The following is a 23,205-nucleotide window of genomic DNA, read 5'->3' as shown; positions in this document are numbered from 1 at the left end:
CTTAAAGTCTGTGTACTTCTCTTGTCCCCACCCAAGGCTGGTGTCCAGCCTTGGGTGGCATCAGGCTTCCTTACACCTGTTTTGCTGGGCTGGCCTCTCTGCCCCATGCCTTCCCATAGCAGCTCGGGGGGTCCCTTGCTCCCAGTGTCAGGGGATGTCCAGATGGGAGTGAGGGGTAATTGTGGATGGGACATGACCCTTGGCTAGGCCTTCTCTCATGGACTTCTTTTGCTTCTCCAGTGCAGAATGTGTTGGAAAGTTCTTCAGCTCTGCTTTTCAGTTTGAGGAGATGCCCCTTAACGAAGAGTGGTTAATAAGGATAATTCTTGTTCCATCTTTTATTTTTTTTTAACCGCCATCCTCCCCTCCCTGCAGTGAAAATAAATTTATTCCTTTTATTTTTAAACTATAAAAATGATTACTGCTCATTGTTAAAAATAACAATTAGGAAATTATGGTGAAGAAAATCTCTTAGAAATTTATATGGGTTTAAGCACTGTGTTACCATTACAGATTTGCTTAAGAGTCAAATTTTCAGATAGGGTGCTGAACCTTCTCAAAATTTCATGTGAAAGTTTTGTGACTTCGTGCCTATATGCATTTTCCTGGGGAAAAGGTCCTTAACTTACCACGGATTCTCTAGAGGTCTGCCCATCCCCTGGGTTTCTGGTAGTGCCTGTGTTTTTATTCTCTTGCTCCTTAGCCTCAGTATATAAACAAACCCAAGCCCTCCCTGGAATCTGCAGGTGTGTGTTAAGGGGCCTCCAGCGCAGCTAAAATCCAGCTTTTCCTGGGATATCCATTGTGCTTGAAGATTTGGGAACAGATATGGTGTTGATCTGTGTATAACAGATATGTTATCCAATAGAATGCATCATTAGTATGATAGAGGAATTCCACGCTGTTGAGGGACTATGGCTTCCCTTCGTGGGGCCAAGTGTCAGTGTGCTGATGTTAGGGGTAGTTTGGTGGGAAACAGAATTGTCTGCATTGTAAAAACATTCAGCCACGTTTACTGTTTCACTCACTGACTCCTCTTGACAGCTGAAACTCTAGCCCGCTCCCTTCTTAAAACTCTTCCCTGTCTCCGGTGATGCCACAAGCTTCTGCTGCTTTTCCTGCCTTTCTGGCCATTCCTCTGCAGGTTGCTTTTTCTCACCTGGCCCTTGGATGTTTTTAGTCTTGGAGGTACTGCTCAGGACCCTCTTTTCACTCTGCCCATTCTCCCTGAACAACCTCCTGGACTTAAGTAGTTTAGCACCTCGTGATGCTGATTCCCAGTGGTGTATCTCAGCTCTGGTCCCTCCTGGCCGCTGGCCACCTTCCTTGGATGTCCCATGGGTCCCTCAGAGTCCATGTGTTCATGGCAGAGTCGTGTTCCTTCCCCTCTTGAGCCCCTTTTCTCCTGTTGCTCGAGCCCAAAACCCCAGGGTCTTCCAGGACTCTTCCTGTTTGCATGCCCCACGTTCAGCCAGCCTCCTGGGTCTTCTAAACCGGCTCTGCTTCTAAACCATCTGCATCATCCCCTCCTCGCCATTCCTTCTATGGCGTCTACTCATGCCTTCTTAACCTTCAGCCTGGACACCTGTAGCATCCTCAGCTCATCTCCCTGTCTTTCATCTTGCCCACCACCCAAAAAATTCACTCCCTGCAGTGTTGCCAGGATACGATCGTGTTGCTCCTGCATGTAAAGTCCTTCAGCTGCTCTTACAGAGGCCACCATTCCTCTAATGTGGTGCAGGTTCAGACTCCTGCCACCGCAAGGCCGTTTTCCAGCAACCATATCAAGCTGTCCCCTGAATGTGTCATCTAGTTGCACATCTCTATTTTACTCTTCCTTCTGCCTAGAATATTCAGTCCCTAACCCCACCCCTACCCCTGGCCTGCAGTGTCCTGTCCTCCCTCTGGGACTCAATTTAGTCACCACCCCGTGTCTGACGCTTTTGCCAGTGAGACGCTTCTGGGTCAGCACGCCAGGGTCCAGGCTTTAGAGCCACTGCTTGGGTGCATATCTCGGCTTCTCGTTTATTGGCAGTATGGCATTGGGTAGATTAGTTAACTATGCTGTGCCTCAGTTTCCTTATTTCTAAATGGGATAATAATTCCTATCTTATAGATTATTGATACAAGTGTTGAACAGAATGATTTCTTCAATTAATGTTAGCTTTTGATATTATCATTATTGTGTTGCATTGAGTTTATGTGGTTACATGTCCTTCTCTCCTCAAGACTGTACTACCTTTGAGAGTGGGGAACACACCTTACTCATCTGTGTAGTCCCAGCACCCAGCATTGAGTCTGTACATAATTCACAGCCAGAAAATAGTTGGGTGGGTAGATGAGCAAATGTGTGTGTGAGATTAATGTGTGAGTCTCTGGTGCAGATCACATGCTCTACTGGCTAGTGATGTTGAACATTTTTTAATGTGCTTATGGCCCATCTATATCTATCTATCCATCTATCTATCTAAATTTTTTTGTTTTTGAGAATTATCTGCTTAAGTCCTTTGCCCATTTTCAAATTGGGATATTTGTCTTTCTGTCATTGAGTTGTCAGAGATCTTTATATATTCTGGATACTAGCCCTTTACTAGATGTATAATTTGCAAATAATTTCTCTTATTTTGTGGTCTTTTTACTTCATAGTGCCCTTTTAAGCAAAGAAGTTTTTAATTTTGAAGTCTGGTTTATCTTTGTCACCTGTGTTTTTGCTGTCATCCACACACCGTTGCCTCATTCAAGGTCATGAAGATCTATCCTTCTGTTTCCTCCTAAGAGTTTTATGGTTTTAGCTCGTACATTTAGGTCTTCGGTCCATTTTTTAGTTAACTTTTGTATATAATGTGGGGTAAAGGTCCAGCTTCATCCTTTGGCATGTGGATATCCACTTACCCATTTGTTGAAAAGACTGTTCTTTCCCCCACTGAATTGTCTTGACACCCTTGTCGAAAGTCAGTTGGTCATAAATATTGTGGGGGTTTATTTCTGAACTCTGAGTTCTAGTTGATCTGCATTGATCTGTATGTCTGTCCTTAAGCGAGTACCACACTGTCTTGCTTACTGTAGCTTTGCAGTAAGTTTCGAAATCAGGAAGTGTGAGTCCTCCAGCTTTGTTCTTCATTTTCAGGATTGTTTTGACTATTTCAGATCCCCTGCATTTTCACATAAATTTCAGGATCAGCTGTTCATTTTCTGCAGAAAAGTGAGCTGTGATTTTCATAGGGGTTGCATTGAATCTGTGGACCACGTTAGGGAGTATTGCCATCTTAACGGTATTATCTTTCCATGAACACGGGATGTCTTTTCATTAATTCAGGGTAATCCAAGTCATGTTAATCCCAGTATTTTAGAGATGAGGGACTGAAGGGTCTGCCCATGATTATTCTGGAGAATAGAAGCTATAGGAGAGCACTCAGTTAACATTTGCAGAATGAATGAGTGAACGAATGGACTACCTTAATAGTGTTCCTTTTAAGGATGATGCTTATGAGGTGCTGATGGGTGAAAAAGGGTTGGAGTACTAAGGTCTGTATGTGGGCGTGTGGGCTCCGTTTTCCTAACCAGATGGAGCTGAGGATATGGGTCCTGGGCTGATAAAATCAACAAATGGCCTTGGGGTTTGGGAAGCTGGTTTGTATGTGGAAGTCAGTGGATACCATCACTCCCTTTGGCTAAGAACGCTTCATGCTGAACTTAACAAATTAGGGGGCATCTGGGTTACTTGATAAATAGAGGCACAGGAAGGATAGAGTGGATTGGTTTGTGAACCTTTAGATGTCACCCCAAAGAGATTAGAACAGAAGCTTTGTGTGAAAACAGCGCAGGGGGAGGGGCTTGTTCACCTTCCCTGACGGAGACCCTCCGATGTCTTTCTTACCTGTTGATTTTCTGTGACCTTTATGAGGATCCTGCATTTCAGGTGTTGCTCGGTTGACTGCTGACCAGCCAGCTGGTACCACTTCCTGCAAAGGCTGGCCGGTGAAGCTGCAGGCGGCAGCGCTTTTGTAGCATGTTTGGCAGCTGGGCAGAGAGGGCCTGAATCAGGGCCTTTGGAAACAGCGGCCCTTACATCTCTTTCTTCGAGGTGTTGCCTGCCATTGGCTCTGTCATTTTCCAGGATGTCTCAGCTGCCACTGAGATCCAGGCAGATTTGGTTTTTTCCATAGTGTGGAAAAGTGCTTCTTGAGGTGGGAATGAACTTTAGAAAGCAGGGGAAGGTGGGCTGGTTTCACAGTCAAGTCCGGGCTTCGTGACTCTGGCTGGATCTGCACGACTCTGTCACTTCCAGGGGTGTTCAGCGGCCATTTATACCTGACGCTCCCGAGTAGGAGGCAAGAGCTGTGTTTGGCCTCCTGGAATTTTTTTTTTTTCAGTCTTTCACCAAAGAAGCTAGTCCTTGGAATCTCCTGCTCCAGGTCCAGCATGTGACCCCTTTGCCTCTGGTTTTGCCCTTGGAGGGTGGACAGTGTGCTGCCCTCTGTGTACCTGACTCGAGGCTCTGAGTCACCCACCCCGTTGCCCATTTTTCAGGGATGTGAGAAGTGAGTTGCCAACAGGACGTGTTCTCTTTATCAGAGTCTTCTGGGCTGTGAAGAGGGAGAAACCTTCCTGGGCTCCATTTCTCTGGAAGTTGAGGTGCTTCTCTGCACCTCCTGTTGGCACCCATCCTACTATGGGCATCAAGGGATTAGCTATGAACCCTTTCTAGAGGTGTGTGGTTAGTTCCTGGGGGCTCTGGGGGGTCTCGTCCTACTTGGCTTGTGCATAGCTGTGGATTATAACGTTCTCCCGTGGCTTGGGGGCACGCACATCCTCTGCTGGCTCTGTGACCTGGGGCAGGTCACTTAATCTTTAGCTCCAGTTTCCTCATCTGAAAAACGGCATCTCCCATAGGGTTATTACTGGGAAACTAGGTAATATTGTATGTAAAATGATGAGTAGGATGGCGGGCACTTGGCAAGTACCCCCTGCACTCTGCTGGTTACTGTCCCTGCCATCGCTACTTCTGCTCAGCAGGCCTTGCTACTTAGTTTTCAGGCCCATGGTCCCTTATGTGCTGTTCTCAAATCTAAAGCCTCTGAAAACTGATCTTTTTTTTTTTTTTTTAAACTTCTCATCTGGCAGCAAGACCTGACTTGAATTGACAGGTGATGCGTAGGCTGATTTATCCCTCTTAAGGTGCCGAGGCTGCAGGACTTCTCACATGCATGACTCGGGGTGCCCCACCTCCCTGGCTGTGGTGTGTGGTTTGGTGCTGGGGGGCCCTCCACTGCTTGAAGAAGGAATAACTTGCATTGGGGCAGCCCCTTTCCCTGCCCCAGGGCCTTCCAAGTGACGGGTCCTCTGGCTGGGCTGCCCCCGAGGTGAGGGCGGGCACAGCTGAGTGGGAGCAGCGAGCACGTGTGGGCCAGCAGAGCCACGTCTGGTGCCTCCTTTCATCTTTGGAGTTCGGAACAGGTGTAGGGGGCTAGAGATCCAGGGTGGCAGTGCTTCCTGGAGGGGCACCTCGGCCCCAGAGGTGCTGCGGTTTCCTCACATGCTGCAGGCTGTTGGGAGAATAAATCTGTGGGAAGGGGCCACTTGGGTGTGAACACCAAAAGGTGTGTGGGGGCCTTCAGCTCTGCACGGGGACCCCTGCACTGCAGGAGAGCATGATGGTGGCGAGGCTTGATTCCTGGAGATCTGTGGACTGCTTTCTTTCCTAAAGTGATTGTGAGTTTCTAAGCAGCCCCTGTCGTTTTGGGGGAGCTGTAAGTGTGTGTTGTGGGAGAAGAGCTCCCTGGAAGGAAGACACTCTGCACTGTGATGCATTGTGACCGCATTTCTGGGTCCAGGAGCTAGCAAGGGATGGGACTTTGTTTTCGGGATCCAAGTATGACAAGCAACTAAAATGAAAAGGCTGGGACTGGACTGAAGCTTGTTTCATTGGCAGAGAAGGGGCTCTAAGCACTACTAGATGCCAATTAGACCAGATAGTTTTGAGGTGAGAGTGTGTCTCCCTGACAGAGGGGTGATCCATTTTTCAGCAAACTCAGAAAGTTGCTTCAGACGAGACCTGCTCTACCTACGATCCTGGTCCTTCCCACTTCTGATCCTCAGGGGACAGCAGACCTTGGTGGACAGTGGACAGTGTCCCAGCAGCCGGCATCTGAGCTCCACCATAGATCCTGGTTTGCAAGAGGCTCTGGGGCTGGTAGCCAGGTTGTAATGACCTTAGAGCAGGATGTGTGGCTGGTTTGTGCCCTGCTTAGCATTTAACATCACCTTCTTCTGTTCATCTGCCTGTTTCCCTGAGTCACAGGGTAAGAAGGATTGGAGCCAGTTTGGGGAAGGTCTCAGACATCAGTTCCTCAGGGTTACTGGCTTGCTCTCCTGAGGTCTGGGTTGCTGAGTACGTCCTATGTGCCTGCCATCTTGTTGAGGAACACTGGTGACAACACACTGTCCGTAACTGCCCTCCTGGGCTCCCTGTCTCAAAGGGAAGACCCATGAGAGAACAGACAGTGACGGTCAGTGCTGTGACGGGGGCCCAGTGCAGGGCGCTCAGGGAGGGCTGCCAGGAGAAGGCAGTGTGGAAACTGGGTCCTGCAGCCTGAGCAGGCATCAGCCGGGGGAGTGTGTTCCTGGCAGAGGAAACAGAGGAGGACTGTGTGGCCTCTCTGGGGAAGGACGAATGGCCTGAGGAGCCTGGAGTGAGGTGTGGGGGCCACTGAAGGGTCCGGAGCCAGGGCGTGCTGCCGTCGGAAGCAGGGGTGCCCCACGTTGGCTCCCTGGGGCCGCCATGATGAAGTGCCAAAACCTGGGTGGCTTGAAACGATGTCTTCTCACACAGTTCTGGAGCCTAGAAGTTGGAAGTCAAGGTGTCGGCAGGGCGGTGCTTCCTCTGAAGGCTCTAGGCGAGGACCCGTCCTGGCCCCTTCCAGCTTCTGGCGTTTGCTGGCTTCCTTGATGTTTCTTGGCTTGTAGGAGGCATCCTCCAGTCACGTGGTTGTCTTCGCTTTGTGTCTTCACACAAGAGCGCTCTGTGCCTATGTCCGAGTCTCCACCTTTCATAAGGACACCAGTCCTACTGGATTAGGGTCCATGCTAACTTATGACCTTATTATTTGGTTTCCTCTATAAAGATCCTATTTCTGTGGGAGGGTATGGCTCAGTGGTAGAGCGCATGCTTAGCATGAACAGGGCCGTGGGTTCCATCCCCAGTACCTCCGTTAAATAAAGAAACCTAATTACTTTCCCCCAAAAAACAAAACAAAACAAAAAATTTTTAAAAATCCTATTTCCAATTAAGGTCACTTTTTAAGGCCAGAGGGTTAAGACTCCAGCTATCTTTTTGGGGGACACACTTCAACCTGTAATCCCCTGAACTCGGGGCCTGCCGGGTCCTGCGGGCTCCCATCTTACCGGTCCCGTGTGTTCTCCTGCAGAACCGGGCGGTAGGTCGGCCCAAGGGGAAGCTGGGCCCGGCCTCCGCGGTGAAGTTGGCTGCCAACCGGACGACGGCGGGAGCTCGCCGGCGCCGGACGCGATGCCGCAAGTGCGAGGCCTGCCTGCGGACGGAGTGCGGAGAGTGCCACTTCTGCAAGGACATGAAGAAGTTCGGGGGCCCCGGGCGGATGAAGCAGAGCTGCATCATGCGCCAGTGCATCGCGGTGAGTGCGCCAAGGGCGCCTCCACCCCGGGAGTGGAGGTGGCAGCCCTTCCTTCCTTCCTCCAGACCCCACCTCCCTCTGCGTCAGGCCCGCCTGTCCCCTTTGCTCGTTGGTCTGTCCAGTCTTTCTGCTTACAGAGAAAGTCGCCACAGCAGAAACCTCGGGCGTGGGGGTGCTCTCACCCTCCTGGGAAGAAAGGGGGCTCCAACTAGAGCTGTTTTCAGATTCCTCGCTGCAGGTTTGGGGCAGTCCTGCCACGTGCTCAGGCTCCTTTTTCTTCCTAGTCTAATGGTCTTGTAACGCCTTCCTGTCCTCCATGACCAAGTACTTTGAAGTCTCTGCCATTAAAAGATGTCAAGGCAACCTGTCCTGTCTGTGACCCCGTTGCCAACATTTATGGTCCAGTTCATGATGGTTCTAGGCCCTCCCTTCCTTCCTGTCCTGCCTTCAAAGTCAGAGGTCTGGGTGGAAGGTCAACGCCCCTCCTGAGGGGGCTCCCCCAGAAAAAGAGGACTGATTTATGGTGCCCAGGAGCTGGGCGGCCGCAGAGCCTGGCCAGCGCCTCTGACTGCCTCGCCTTGCCTCCCCTCTGGCCTTGCCCCAGGACAGGGCCGCGGACGCAGACTCCGGCACCTCCGCCTGGTCCTGGCTCTGCCCTGTGCACCCCTGGCACACACCCACACACTCTGCCCTCCTTAGGGCACTGCTCGCAGGGTCCTCCCTGTGGGAGTAGTGATCTCTGTGCTCCCACGGGAAAGCAGGCTCAGCAGGAGGGACAGGATCCTCGGCCCTGGGTGAGCCCTCGCAGGTACAGCCTGGCTTTGGGGAGGGGGCTGGGGGCAGCTTCTCTCTGGGGCTGCTGTCCCTCCAGTACTGGGGCACCTTCCCTTTCCCCTCCACACATGTACTGCTTGTGTTTCTGTGTTTTCCTGCTGTGGTTCTTTTGTCTTTTATTTTTTACTGTGGTCAAAATTTACCATCTTAAACCATTTTTAAAAAGTTATTTATTTATTTACTTTGTTTTTTGATGGGGGGAGGTAATTAGGTTTATTTATTTATTTATTTTAACGGCAGTACTGGGGAATGAACCCAGGACCTCCTGCATGCTAGGCAAGCACTTTACCACTGAGCTATACCCTCCCCCCTCCATCTTAACCATTTTTAAGTGTAGTTATGTTACCTGTATGCTCATTGTTGTGCAAACTGATCTCTGGAACTTTTTCATCTTGCCGAATGGAACCTATATCCATTGAACAGAAACTCCTCTTTCCCCCTCCCCTAGCCCCTGGCAACCACCTTTCTACTTTCTGTTTCTAATTGTGACTACTTTAGACACCTCATGTAAGTGGAATTAGGCAGTATGTCTCCTTCTATGAGCTTATTTCACTTAGTTCAATGTTCTCAAGGTTCTTTCACATTGTAGCATGTGCCAGGATTTCCTTCTTTTAAAAGGCTGAATAATATTCCATTATATGGATATACTGCGTTCTCTTTGTTCATCTGTTGATGGGCATATAAGTTGCTTCCACCTCTTGGTTATGCTGCGGGGGAATATGCGTGTGCCTGTATCTCTTTGAAATCCTGTTTTGAATTCTTTTGGGCCCAGGAGTAGGATTGATGGATCATATGATAGTTCTCTTTTTAATTGTTTGAGGGATCTCCATACTGGTTCCCCACAGTGATGGCTCCGTTTCCCATTCCCACCAGTAGTGCACGAGGGTTCCAGTTTTCCCCACATCCTCGCCAACACTCTTTATTTTCTCTTTTTTGATGGTGGCCATCCTGATGGGTGTGAGATGGACCTCGTTGTAGTTTCGATCTGCATTTCCCTAATGACTAGTGATGCTGAACATCTTTTCCTGTGATTCTTGGTCATTTGTAGACCTCCTTTTTACAAATGTCTATTAAGTCCTTTGCCTGTTTTTAAATTGTATTAGTATTTTTGTTGTTGAGTTGTAGGAGTTCTTTGTGTATTCTGGGTGTTAACCCCTCTCAGGTACGCAGTTTGTAAATATTTTCTCCCATTGTGTAGGTTGCCTTTTTACTCTGTTGACTGTTTCCTTTGCTGTGCAGAATGTTTTTTGAGTCTCACAGCTTGTGTTTTTGTTACCTGTACCCAGGTCATTTGAATGGATTTCAGGAAATTTGAGTGCCCCCTTGAAATTAAATATAAGTCTTTTTCTGTGCGCATGTGTGTCTGTGCGTTTTTCTGGAGTGAGAGTCCATGACCTGTTGCATTCTGCCACGGTTTAAGAGAGGTTGTCTGTAGGGACTGTGGGTTTTGAAAGTGTCACCTAAAACTTGGCATGTTAGCAGTGCCCCAGGACTGTCTTCTCCTTCAGCCATACTTTCTCTTTTACCCCCTCCCTCCCCTGCTGTAGGAACCTGTCTCTGCCGTCCTGTTCTTTGCAGCTCTGGTGCCTAGCCCCGGCGCCTGGCACAGGGCGTGTCAGTGGAAGGAAACCTCACGTGTGTGTCTTCCTCTCCAACCTGACGTGACTTCTGGGACTGATGGCAAATGCAGCCTCGACCTGACCCTCGCTCGGGACCTTCTTGCTCTTCTTCCAGCCTTTCCACTTTGTTGGGGTGCTCCCTGCCATGTTTTGCTCACCTCTGACCTGTGCAGGCCCACCTCTATTCCTTCTCCAGGACCTTCTCCCTGATGTGCCGGAGTCTCCCTCTTCCCATCAGCATCAGCAGCCTCCCCTTTGCGCCTCTCTCGGGGAGGCTTCCTCCCCAGACTTAATCGCTTCCCACCGCCCCACACTGTCTCCCTCTACCCCCGGCCTGGGTTTCCCCTCCTGGGTCTCTGCAGTGGTTTTGCCTCTGGTTCTCCCTCATCACCTACTTCAGAGCCAGTCTCCACCCCTCACCCACTTCCCATCACAGACCATCCTCTGACAGCCAGGTGTGCCCTTCAGCATCCCCAGCTCTGGCCCACTGTGCTCCCCGGCCGGTCTGGCCTGCTCCTTGCTGCTCAGCGCATCCATCCGGCTCTTGCTTCTCTATCCTTGTTCACAGCGATCTCTCCTCTTGGAGGCCCCTTTTGCCCTTCCTGCTCCCCACTTTTCTCTGCGCCAAGATGCCTAAATTCTCTGTCCTGCGAGTCCTCCAGAAACAGCCTCGCTGCCCCTGGTAGCGTTTGCACAGGGCTTTCCCGTGTTTTCCTAGGACTTCAGCGTGTTCTGTCTTCATCTTCCCAACCATCTTGAGGTAGCAGCCGTCTTCCTCCCTCCTGTTCGCCTCTCGGTTGCTGGCCTCAGGCTTTAGCAGATCTTTTTTAAGTATTTGCTGAATGACCGATGACTCTTTGCCTTCAGTGTTTTTTATTTGAACACAAATGTTTGTGCCATGTTACAGACTTTTTCAGTTATCAGCGGAGTGTATATCCCAGCTTATTTGAAGACACTGTAACTCAGTTTAATAAAAATTGGTGGTGTATTTCCCCGGGTTTCCCGGTGCTAGGAGGTGTGTAAGGAGGAGAGTGAGCGAGCCCTGGCCTGTCCACGGGGATGTACAGTCTAATGCACCAATTCTCACACTTTGTGGTCTCAGGACCCATTTACCCTCTTAAAAATGATGAGAACCCTGAAGAGCTTTTGTTAATGTGGGTTATTTATTTATTAATATTACTATAATAGAATTTTTAAAATATTTTAAATTCATTTAAAAATTACTAGAAACCCACTACATATTAACATAAGTAACATTTTTTATTGAGAAATAACTACCTCTTCCAAAATGAAAATGATGAGTAGGAAAATGGCATCCCTTTATGTTTTTGTAAATGTTTTTTGTGTCTGGTTCATCAGAAGAGACCTGGATTTTCACATATGCTTCTATATTCATTCTATTGTGATGTTGTTTTGGAGGAGCTTTATGAGGAAAACCTGGCCTCATAAATACGCAGCTGGGAAAGGGAGGAGGAATATTTTAATAGCCTTTTCAGATTATTGTGGATATTCTGCTGCTGCACCACCAGAACTCAACAGGTGGCAGTTGCTTGAGGGTTAGTTGCAAAGTGGAATCTGAAACTGTATCAGTGAACTCTTCATACTGCTACATTAAAATTCATTACTCTTTCTCGCCCCTCCGATAGCTCATGCATACTGTTGTAACATCATACATTGGTCATTTGGAAAATACTGGCTAACTGAGTTATACAGATTTTCCAAATATGAGCACAAAACATTACACAATGGTAAAAAAAAATTGCCTTTGTTAACACCATGACCAGTGTGTCCTCAGAAAAGTCTTTAACTATTGGGAAGCTGTCTAGTTCGTGGTGGCTACTATAAGTTTTCCAAAATTCTAATTTTTGGTTGAAAATTTGAATTTCATCATCTGCAACAAGTGCTTTATTTTTCTGGAAGGGACAGGCTCACTAGTTTCATCTTTGAGAAAATGTGCCAATACCCATGTTTTTTTATTGTCAGTCATTCTTCCAAGTAAAATGATGTTCTATGGAAACGTGGCCAGTTTAGCTCACAGCTCGGTCACAGGAGTGCTTTTCTTTCAGATAGCCATCGTCCTTTGGCGTACAGCTGAGGTAGTTAATGCATGCTTCCTATTTTGTCATGCAGAATATTAAAAGGATGTGTACTCAAAGGTCAAAGTTTTAATAAAATTCACAATTTTTAGTGCTTTATCAACATTTTTAAGTGAAACTGATGATCTTTTTAAGGAGCGTGTGGCCAGGAATAGCCCACCGACTCCCAGGGCACTTTGGAGCCCCTGCACTGACAGGTGCCAATAGTTTCACCCACCCGTGCAAATGCCAGTGCAGTGAAAAAGGCAGGTAACGTCTTCGTAGTATTCTGAAGATAGTTTGATCTCCCTGGAAAGGTTTGGGGACCCCAGAGTCCTTGGCCTGTGCTTTGACAGCCGCCAGAGAGATGCAGCTACAGCATCGACTTACAGATCTGGGCTCAGTTTATGCCCCACTGCCTTTCTCAGGTCTCCTCTCAGATGTGAGGCTGTGCCTGGCCTCTGCTTTCCCCCACCTCACGGCTGGCCTGGCCCGCCTTTATTTTTCTCCGTTTCCCTTGTCCCCATCCGACCTGCCCTGTTGCTCTTCATCTTGTCTCCCTCGCCACTAAAATGTAAGCTCAAGATAGCAGAGATTCGTGCGTGTTGTTTACTGCTGTCGCTGGCACTTGGAGGGGTACCCGGCACCCGGAAGTAGTAGCTGGAGTGTATCTGAGTGAACGAATGGCCAATGGGCAGTGCCCGGGCCGGCCCTCCCACAGCTCCTGACAGCAGAGCAGCTCACAGCCTCTGACCTGCTCCCCATGGGGTCCTGGCCATGCTGACTCCTCTGTGTTCTCCCCGGCTCTTCAGCCAGTGCTGCCCCACACCGCTGTGTGCCTAGTGTGTGGCGAGGCGGGGAAAGAGGACACAGTGGAAGAGGAAGAAGGGAAGTTTAACCTCATGCTCATGGAGTGCTCCATCTGCAACGAAATCATCCACCCTGGATGCCTTAAGGTGAGCAGCCTTGGGGGCATCTGAGTGCTGCTCGGTGCCTCACCCAGGGCCTCTGGTGGTGCTGATGCTGGCGGGGGTTGGGAGGCGGGGGGAGTGAGGCTAGGTTCCTTCCCTGGAGGACCTCTGAGTCGGGGGGATTCTGAGTGTCAGAAGATGAGCAGACGGCAAGAGGGTCTGAAGTCGCTCAGACCTTCCACCCATGTCTTTGAGGCAATGAACACACTCTCCACCTCCCTGGACCTCAGAACCACAGAGTCCCCAGAGTCTTGCACCTGGACCAGGGGAGGGTGGATCCCGTAGCAGCAGGTGGTTGCATTCCTATCCTGTGTGCCAGGAACCTGTTCCCTTGGTGTGCCCAGGCAGGACTGCCTTCTCCTGGGGACCGCCATGCTGGGCCCCCCTGTCGTAGGCAGCAGGTTCCACCTTTGAAAGGAAGAGACTGCTCTGGGCTGGCACACACCTCATACCTTCTGTCCTAAGACAAGGTCATCATCCCTGGCACCTCCCTTCAGCCCAGCTGTCATCCTGTGTGTATCTGTGTTTTGAGAGATCAGAGGCTCTGAGGTGTCTGTCCCCTTCCCTCAGTGGTGGCGGGGTTTGTTTTGACTCTTACCCTATCCCCCAAACACACACACCTGCCACTCTGAGAAGGGGTTCTGTGATTTTTCTCTTGACCCCGGTCATCTCTCTTTCCCAGATCAGAAGCTCCGGGAAGGCAGGGACAGCATGTTTGACTTGCTGATGCCAGGCACCCAGTACGGTGCTTATTAAATGACTGTAGTTTATGGATCCTTGCTGGGTACCAGGCCCTGAGCTAATTGCTTTACATAAATCCACATAAATCCAATGAGACAGGCACACCCCACTTCATGGTGGAGGGCGCTGGCCCATAGACACGGAGGGATTTGCCAGGAATCCCCGAGCTAGGAAGAGGCAAGATCAGGATTGGAACCCTGACCCGAATCCAGAGCCACCTGTCTTAATCTCCCTTGTGTTCTGTTGGGCAAAGGTGGTGTGGAAATGGTGTTTGGGAGGGGTTGTTGGATGCTCCCAGCAGGCCTGGCCTTGTCCACCCCCTCCCTGCTTGCTGACTGGTGTGTGTCCCTCGCAGATTAAAGAGTCAGAGGGCGTGGTCAACGATGAGCTTCCCAACTGCTGGGAGTGTCCAAAGTGTAACCACGCCGGCAAGACCGGGAAAGTGAGTGCCGGGCTCCAAGTCCCCGGGGTCAGCTCGGGGCGGGGTGCCCCTTGGCCTTGCCAAACCCAGCCTGTCCCTGCGATGGCGATGTCGGCTTGGGGGGGTCCTGGGGACTCGGGGGCAAGTCCAAAGATATACAGTTCTCGTGTTCCTTCTCTGTTTTTGGCCTACAAGCAAAAGCGTGGCCCTGGCTTTAAGTACGCCTCCAACCTGCCTGGCTCCCTGCTCAAGGAGCAGAAGATGAACCGGGACAACAAGGAAGGACAAGAGCCTGCCAAGCGGAGGAGTGAGTGTGAGGAGGCACCGCGGCGCAGGTCAGACGAGCACCCCAAGAAGGTGCCCCCTGACGGCATCCTGCGCCGAAAGTCGGACGATGTGCACCTGAGGAGGAAGCGGAAATATGAGAAGCCCCAGGAGCTGAGTGGCCGCAAGCGAGTACGGACTGGGAGCGGTGGGCCGCGAGGGGTGCCTGGCTGGTCCTGGTTGCAGGGGGCGGGGGCGTGGGCAGGCGGCTGGGAGAACTCTGGAGCTTGGCCTCTGGCTGCCCTGAGCAGATCACATTAAGTCCCGAGAGCCCGGCCCAGGAGAAAGGAGGGGAAAACCAGCAAGTCATTCCTCTTCCCACCCCTTTAGGCCTCGACGCTTCAAACGTCCCCGGGTTCCTCCTCTCACCTCTCGCCGAGGCCCCCTCTAGGCAGCAGCCTCAGCCCCTGGTGGAGATCCAGTCTCACTTACTTCCAGCAGCAGGTGCTCCCACGTCGCCCCGCCCTCCCGAGGCCCCCAAGGACTTGCGAGTCCCGGGCCACCCCCCCACCCCTGCCCCACTGGCTCTTGAACCCATTGCCGCAGACCTCCGAGGCACCTGTTCGCCGTAGCTTCCCAGGCCTCAGTCCCGGGGCGCTGGCTCGTGGTTCTGACGTGGGGCCTGGGAAGCTGAAGCTGCCGCGGGGAAGCCCTGCTGATCTGGGGAACCTCGGAGGATCCTGGCGGCCCCGCTCCGCCCACCGGCCCTTCCAGCATCAGCCACGAGGTGGCGCCTGGTTGTCTTCTCCCAGCTCCAGCCACTAAGGCTCATCTGCGAATCCTGCAGACCGAGCCCCGGGGACTGGCTCCCAGAGAGCCCAGTCTAGCCTAAGTGGGCGACTGCACATCTCTGGGTCTGTCCAGGGGTGGGAGGTCCATTGGGTGGGGACAGGCCAACCACCCTCCGCCACTTCCAGCTTCTTCCTTAAAACCAGCAGGCAGGGCCCACCCATCTGTCAGCATGGAAGAGGTGGAATTTGTTGGGAAGGTGACCCCACCAGCCTCTCCTCTGAAGACTGTGGACTCGTGGTGGGGTTGGATGTAGAGGGAACCAAACCCCACAAACCCTGGGAGCAAGCTCTGTATCCTTTCTTTCCTGTGACAGCTAAAACCTGGCAAAGAAGATAAGCTTTTCAGGAAAAAGGTACCATCTCCCTCCTCGCCCCAGGCCCACTCCTGGGGCAGTGGGGCGGAGGGTGGGGAGGCCTGAGTAGGCCCATCCCTGGGCCAGGGGCTTACCCACCTGTGCTCCCCTCCTCCCTCAGAGGCGGTCCTGGAAGAACGCCGAGGACCGGATGGCTCTTGCCAACAAGCCTCTCAGGCGGTTCAAGCAGGAGCCGGAGGACGACCTGCCCGAGGTGCCCCCCAAGACCCGGGAGAGCGACCACTCCCGCTCCAGCTCCCCCACCGCGGGGCCCAGCACCGAGGGGGCGGAGGGCCCCGAGGAGAAGAAGAAGGTGAAGATGCGCCGGAAGCGGCGGCTTCCCAACAAGGAGCTGAGCAAGGAGCTGAGCAAGGAGCTCAACCAGGAGATCCAGAAGACGGAGAGCAGCCTGGCCAACGAGAACCACCAGCCCATCAAGTCGGAGCCCGAGAGCGAGAACGAGGAGCCCAAGCGGCCCCTGGGCCTCTGCGAGCGCCCCCACCGCTTCAGCAAGGGGCTCAACGGCACCCCCCGGGAGCTGCGGCACCAGCTGGGGCCGGGCCTGCGCAGCCCGCCCAGGGTCATCTCCCGGCCCCCTCCCTCCGTGTCCCCGCCCAAGTGCATCCAGATGGAGCGACACGTGATCCGGCCGCCCCCCATCAGCCCCCCGCCCGACTCGCTGCCCCTGGATGATGGGGCGGCCCACGTCATGCACAGGGAGGTGTGGATGGCCGTCTTCAGCTACCTCAGCCACCAAGACCTGTGTGTCTGCATGCGGGTCTGCAGGACCTGGAACCGCTGGTGAGGGGGCACTGGCTGAGCTGGGAAGTGGAGGCAGCAGGCGCCTGGCCCTGGGTTGGACCGCAGGCTAAGGCTTAGGCTAGACCAGGGATGGCATATGTGTCCCCACCTGAGTCACTCGTGATGCTCCTTTCTAAGCCCAGTCCTGCTTAAGTATCCTTCTCAAAGAGTTCTAGGCAGCTTCAGCAGTCCGGTCAGTGTGGTCCTGTCGTCGAAGAGGTGAACCCTATTTGCTTTCCTGTTTTAGCTCCTTGGGAAGTGAACTAAGGACCAGGTGGGAAGTGAACTAAGGACCAGGTGGAGTCCTTGTCCTTCAAGTTGAGTTAGCCCAGGTTAAGAGTGAGTGTGCTGGTTACTGGTCTTAATCCCTGCTTTGATAGTTCCCAGCTTTCTGACCTTCATCTGGGAACAGGCGTGGTGCCTGCCTTGCAGGGTTGTTTTGAGATGTGGCCTGCGGAGGGTGTAATAAAGCCCCGGTAAACACTTTGTGGAGAACAGATGCTGGTGCTTTCCTGGGGCGCGGGGGTGCTGTAGCATTCAGAGCAGAGACACCCAGATATGAACAAGACAAACGAAACAAGGTCCAGAGGGCGAAGTTAAGGAGCCTCCCCTTGGGCTTGGTAGGTGGGGGACTGACCACAGCCAACAGGGGCTCCCCAAGTGAGCCCCCAACTCTGATGTTGCCCCCTTCACTGGGCCTGGCCCCCAGGTGCTGCGATAAGCGGTTATGGACCCGCATCGACCTGAACCACTGCAAGTCCATCACACCCCTGATGCTGAGTGGCATCATCCGGCGACAGCCTGTCTCCCTGGACCTCAGCTGGACCAATATCTCCAAGAAACAGCTGAGCTGGCTCATCAACCGGTTGCCTGGTGAGCCCTGGGCCAGGTACCCCCAGTGTGCAGTAACGGGGGCTGGGGTGTGTCACCTGACCTGCCGCCCCACCCCCTTGTCCCCCCAGGGCTCCGAGACTTGGTGCTGTCGGGCTGCTCGTGGATCGCAGTCTCAGCCCTCTGTAGCTCCAGTTGTCCGCTGCTCCGGACCCTGGATGTCCAGTGGGTGGAAGGACTAAAGGATGCTCAGATGCGGGATCTCCTGTCCCCGCCTACGGATAACAGGCCTGGTGAGTGGCCGGACCGGAAGTGTGCCCAAGGGGGTCACATGGAGGTGGTGTGACCAAGCTGTGCTGTTGGGTCTGGTTTTCACCACAGACCCCATCTGACACTCACATCCTTGAGGCTTCTCTGGCCTCAGCCCTTCTCCAGAGGATGCAGAGCTGAGTCCCAGCGGCTGTTCTCGGCAGCCTTGGGCACAGACGGGATCTGTGAGAGGGCAGAGCTCCCTCTGCACACCCAGGACACCATTCTGGGAGCCCTGCGTGCATGTGACTGCTTCTCTGTTAATTTATCCTTCAGGGTCAGCATGGCCAGACAGGGCCTCACAGGGTAGAGACCTCCTTAGTTGGGTTGCAGGGGTCACTGCTTCCCGCCAGTTGCTTAAATGAGGAAACCGTGGTGACCCAGAGGTGCTGTGCTGTCTCTGCCCCAGTTGGCTGAGCACTGCTGGGTGGAATGCAGGCTCTGTATTTCTAGATCTTCTGACTATAAAGAATCTGGAAGTGATGTGGAATCTTTTGATTTTTAAATGTTGGAACCAGTTCTATCTTATGGGGGAAATACTTAATGGCTAAATGAAACCGAGGTGTTCTGTCTGGCTGGTAGGCCTTTTAGGGTGTCATGTCAGGGTGACATCTTGCCTTTCTCCTCCTGCCCCCTCAGGTCAAATGGACAATCGGAGTAAGCTCCGGAACATTGTGGAGCTGCGTCTGGCTGGCCTGGACATCACAGACGCCTCCCTGCGGCTCATCATTCGCCACATGCCCCTGCTCTCCAAGCTCCACCTTAGTTACTGTAACCATGTCACTGACCAGTCCATCAACCTGCTCACCGCTGTGGGCACCACCACCCGAGACTCCTTAACCGAAATCAACCTGTCAGGTCAGTCGGGGGCACCCATCAGAGTCTGCCCAGGACCCGGTGGGATGGGCTGAGAATTTCACATTTGTTGGGAAATACTCGTGTGCCTGTTAACAGGGTTGCAGTGTTAAGTACTGTGACATACCAGCAAACAAGACAGACACACAGCCTAGTCTAGAGGGGAAACGTACATTAAACAAGCATTATTAGGTATTTAATAATTGCTGCCCCCAAAATAGTGCTAGTAGCAGTGAGAGCCTGTAGCAGTGGTTCTTGACCCAAAGTATGGGCTAGAAAAGCTTCCCTTGGGTGGTGTGGGCACGCTGGTGCCTGGCAGCAGGGGGTGTGGTAGCGGCTGGAGGTGAGGCCAGGCCAGCCCAGTGGAGTGAGTGGCTTGGTTTCTGCCACTGTCGTCACTTCCATGTCCGTCTCCTGACCCTGCTGTCCGGGGGCCTGTTGTTGAAAACAAGAAAACCCCACAGCTGGTGCTGTTATTAAAGCTCTGTGTCTGCACACACACTGCGGAACCCTCCCTCCCTCCACTTACGGATGGGCTGACGTTGGCTCCTGAGGACTTGGGGCACAGCCGGCGGGGAGGCGGGCAGAGAGAGGCCACACACGCTGCCCACCCGCAGCCCAGCTAACCCACTTCTGGGCTGATCACTTAGGGTGGTCAGATTGGGTGTGTAAGATTTGAATGAGACTGAAAACAGAAAAAGAGAAAAACTGTTTTCTCCAGAAATTTCCAGGTAACACACGATGCCTTCACCTCATTCAAACTGCATTTTGACACGATCTGCTCTGATGTTTTGCTGCATCAGGATTCACATGCTGTTTAGCTGTCGGCCTCTCTTCATCCCACATTCATCCCTGCGGCTGAGCGGGAGGGGGTCTGGGTGGTGTGAGCTCATGCTGCCCCTGTGCCTAGGGAGCCTGCCTCCCCCGCGGGGAGCTTTGGTGGCGGGTGGCCGCACCCCTTGGAGGCAGAGAACAGAGAGCCACACCAAGATGGCTTTCACCTAGGACCTGGCTCCAGGCTCAGCTCTGGGTCTTGGATTGATGCTGGGCGTGCCCCGTGGAGAAGGGCCGGGCAGTAATGCACTGTCTTCATTTATTCTAATTTAGTTCCTGCGTGTGTGTGGCAGAGATCCCAGTGGGAATCCCCATGCCCTGCGGCTCAGTCCATGGCGTGTTTGTATACATCGTCTTTTGTACTTTGTTTCCCACCACGATCCATTCTGCCCCTCCTTTCATCTCAGGACCTACAGATCTCTGCATTTGTGTTCAGAGCTGTGACGCACAGGAAGAGACTCCAGACCCAGTCCCTCCTAGGTTCCTTTCTTGTTAAAATGTTCTCCTGTCCTGTCAGTATAACTAGTTAAGTTTCTGCCACAAAACGGGTGACACTTAACACGTGTCCAGATGCTTCATGTGGTTGGGGGATCGGGTCTGGTGACGCGGTGAGGCCTTGGTTGTCCAGCTTTTGATCCTCAGGCTGGGTTTTATATAGAAACACTAGTTGGGTGCTCAGGGTGGCCCTTTCCCCTCCTGATTCTCACCTGGAGGCAGCGACCTTCCACTCTTTCCGACAGCAAGCCCACAATGCTACTTCTTGGATTTCTTTTTCTGTTTTTCCTCTTCAGACACTGTCTGTTACTCTGCCATGTTGAACGCAAGGATTACTCTTCATACCTTCTCTCACTCCCCCCTTTTCTCCCTCCGTCTTCCCAGTTTGTGGTTGAGCCACTGTTGTTTACCTGATTACGGCCATGGAAGTGTTGTTCTCTGTTGAGCCAAAGTATGTATTATGAGTATGTTTCCTTCATTGCACAATTTTTTGTTTTGTTTTCCCTAGAGTTAGTAATTGCTTCATTTTTGTTTGCTTAGTTTCTGAACAGTACTCTCCTGAGTACTGTCCTTTCCCCACACAAACTTATCAGGTCCCCGACCAGTCTTTGTAGGAAACCAGCCTCCTGGGCTCCTTTGCCTCCTGCCCCACCCCCATTTGAACTTGGCCATTTCTGCCTGCGGCACAGCTGCGGTCCTGGGACTTACCTGGTCTCTGTCTTGTGCAGGGGCCTCTCTTTCTTTGGTCCTGTAGCTTCTTTCTTGGCTTATATATTTGCTTATTTGGTGGAGGACGTCTTCCAGACCTTGTCCATCTGAAAATGGTTTTATAATAGCTCACGTTAATTGATAGCTGGTTATAGAGTCCATATTTGGGAACTGTGTTGTTTCATAAAGTGGGAGGCACTGCTCATCTGTCTTCTGCCTGCCAGAGCTCACGTCCAAAATGATTTGATTCCTAATCCTTTAATGAGTAATCTCTCTTTGGAAGCTTGTGGGACATGTTGCCTCTAAGTTTTCTGCAGGTATTGATGAGGAAGTTTGAGTCTTGGTTTGAGTCTGCTTTCATCTACCACCTTGAACATTCATGAGCAAACATTCTTTCACTCTCTCAATTTGTAAATGTGTGTCCTTCAGTTCTGGGAAAGCCCCTTGAATTATTTTATTTCCTTCCCTTCTGTTTTCTTTCTTTACTAAGCCCTCTGCTGCCTTTACTCTTTTTCTCCTATTTCCCACCTCTGTGTCTTTTTGCTCTATTTTCTAGTTTTCCTCCACTTATCACATAATTCATACAGTTGACCCTTGAACAACTCAGGGGCTAGGGGTGCGAGCCCTCCACAAACTCAAAAGTTTGCGTGTAGCTTATAGTTGGCCCTTGGTATCCGCACTTCCTCCCGAAGCTCAAATTCTACCACCTTGGAATCGTGTAGTGCTGTATGTAGTATTTACCGTTGGAAAAAACCTGCATGAAAGTGGACCCACACGGTGCAAACCCCTTGTTGCTCAAGGGTCATTTGTAGTGCGCTTTTCATTTCTGCTGTCTTTAGGTTTGAGCATACGAAGCTGCTCTTTATGTGGGTCAAAAACAGTCAATATTGGCAGTTTTCGTGTGGTGTGACCTATGTTTTTGATTTCACAGCTGTGTTTTGTTCTCTGAACTTTTGTAGAGTGGCCTGGATCTCGATGTTGTCCATCCTAAAGATCCTGTGGTTTTATTTCCTTCTCCATGTAGACCGTCCATTCCTTCCAGTGCAGTCCTTGGCCTGCCCAAGTGGCCGTCCTCTGATTAGTGTCAACACGTGGTTGTCTGCTAAGGTGGTCGGGGGCTCTGGGCGCACACTGGGAGCCGGTCTGCTGTGGACATCGGTTGGATGGTCGGTGTGGGTCTTGTCTTTTGGGGAAGCCCAGACGTGACATCTTCCCGTCTTTCCTCTGAAGCTGGTCAGGGTTGCCAAAGGACTCTACCCCTTGATCTCCTCACTGAAGGGTTCAGGCTGGGCTTCTGGTGTTCCAGAGCTTGGCAGGGAAGGAGCTGGGGCCTCAACAGGCAGCAGGTAACTTTTCCTGTCAGCCCTGTCTGTGGGAGGGTGCCCCTACCTTGCACGGTTGCCTGGTGGCGCCCGGCCTAGAGCCCTTCTCTTGCCCAGACACAGCTCCCCTCTTCTGCTGGGGAAGGGAGTCTCTGCCTCTTACTGCTTTTTAAACAGGTTTTAACTTGTCTGTCCATCTCCAACCCCACCTCCAGGGCCCCTGTTGCTTCCAGCACCTCAACCTGTGAGGTCTTCTGTAGACTAAATCTGCTTCTCCGCTTTCCCTTAAGCCAGTTTGGGGTTAAGTTTCCTCAGTCTACTGAATTATTACCTCTTCATAGCTTCTGTAATTTTTTTAAAAAATTGTTTTTTATTGTGGTGAGATACACGTAACATAAAATTTACCACTCTAACCATCTTTCAGTGCGCAGTTCACTGGCATTAAGGACATACACGTTGTTGTGCAGCCACCGCCACCCCCATCCCCAGAAGGTCCTCTTCACCCCGTCAGGAACTGGGTCCCGCTACACAGTAGCTCCCCCTCCCTTTGTCCTCCCACCGTGGCAACCACGGTTCCACTTTCTGGGTACCTCACATAAGTGGGATTATACAGTTGTTTCTTGTGTGACTGACTGACTTTACTTAATGTAATATCCTCAGGGTTCATCCGTAGTACAGCACGTGTCAGAATTTCCTCCCTTTTATAAAGCTGAAACGTATTCTGACGGACACTGGAGTTGCTTCCATCTTTTGGTTGAGAGTAATGCTGCTTTGAACATGGGTGTGCTAATTGTTTGGGTGTGTACCCCGAGACTCAGCTGGGCCATGTGGTAATTCTGTGTCCAGGGTTTTTGAGGAACTACCGTATTGTTTTGAGTAGCAGCCGCACCATTTTACTTTCCCACTTACAGCACAAAGGGCTCCAGTTTCTCTGCATTCTTGCTAATGCTTATTTTCTGGGTTATTTTTAATAGCCATTCTAAGGGGTATGATTTCAGTGTGGTTTTGACTTCAATTTCCGTAATGACTAGTGATGCTGAGCACCTTTGCATTTGCTTATTTGCCTTCGGTACATCTTTGAAGAAACTTTCTACTCATGTCCTTTGCCCACTTTTTCATCAGGTTTTTCTCTTGTTGACTTTTAGTTCTTTATACATTCTAGCTGTTACTCCTTTACCAGAGACATGATTTGCAAATACTTTCCCCCATCCTATTGTCTTTCTCACTCTTGATAGTGTCCTTTGTACATAAGTTTTTAATTTTGATAAA

At 51.5% G+C, this 23,205-nt stretch overlaps 1 protein-coding gene and 1 long non-coding RNA gene across 2 annotated transcripts in view; one reads left to right on the top strand and one right to left on the bottom strand.

Moving 5' to 3' along the window:
- The window catches only part of KDM2B (lysine demethylase 2B), a 106,193-nt gene that overhangs the window by 80,239 nt on the left and 2,749 nt on the right, over positions 1 to 23,205 (top strand). Inside the window, 10 exon segments of the mRNA XM_064481248.1 lie at positions 7,428 to 7,652; positions 12,993 to 13,136; positions 14,248 to 14,334; positions 14,509 to 14,769; positions 14,968 to 15,081; positions 15,743 to 15,781; positions 15,903 to 16,582; positions 17,292 to 17,455; positions 17,545 to 17,706; positions 18,362 to 18,580. Coding sequence (XP_064337318.1) covers positions 7,428 to 7,652; positions 12,993 to 13,136; positions 14,248 to 14,334; positions 14,509 to 14,769; positions 14,968 to 15,081; positions 15,743 to 15,781; positions 15,903 to 16,582; positions 17,292 to 17,455; positions 17,545 to 17,706; positions 18,362 to 18,580 — 2,095 coding nt within the window.
- LOC135319750 (uncharacterized) lies at positions 19,627 to 21,148 on the bottom strand. Its single transcript, XR_010378600.1, has 3 exons — positions 20,615 to 21,148; positions 20,317 to 20,344; positions 19,627 to 20,217 (listed from the first exon to the last, which is right to left on the bottom strand). It is a non-coding gene; the product is annotated as an uncharacterized LOC135319750 (long non-coding RNA).

Source organism: Camelus dromedarius, chromosome 31, assembly GCF_036321535.1.
Source record: "Camelus dromedarius isolate mCamDro1 chromosome 31, mCamDro1.pat, whole genome shotgun sequence".
Classification (NCBI taxonomy): Eukaryota; Metazoa; Chordata; class Mammalia; order Artiodactyla; family Camelidae; genus Camelus; species Camelus dromedarius.
Note: the sequence above shows the minus strand (reverse complement) of the source record. Positions and strands in the feature narration are given on the sequence as shown.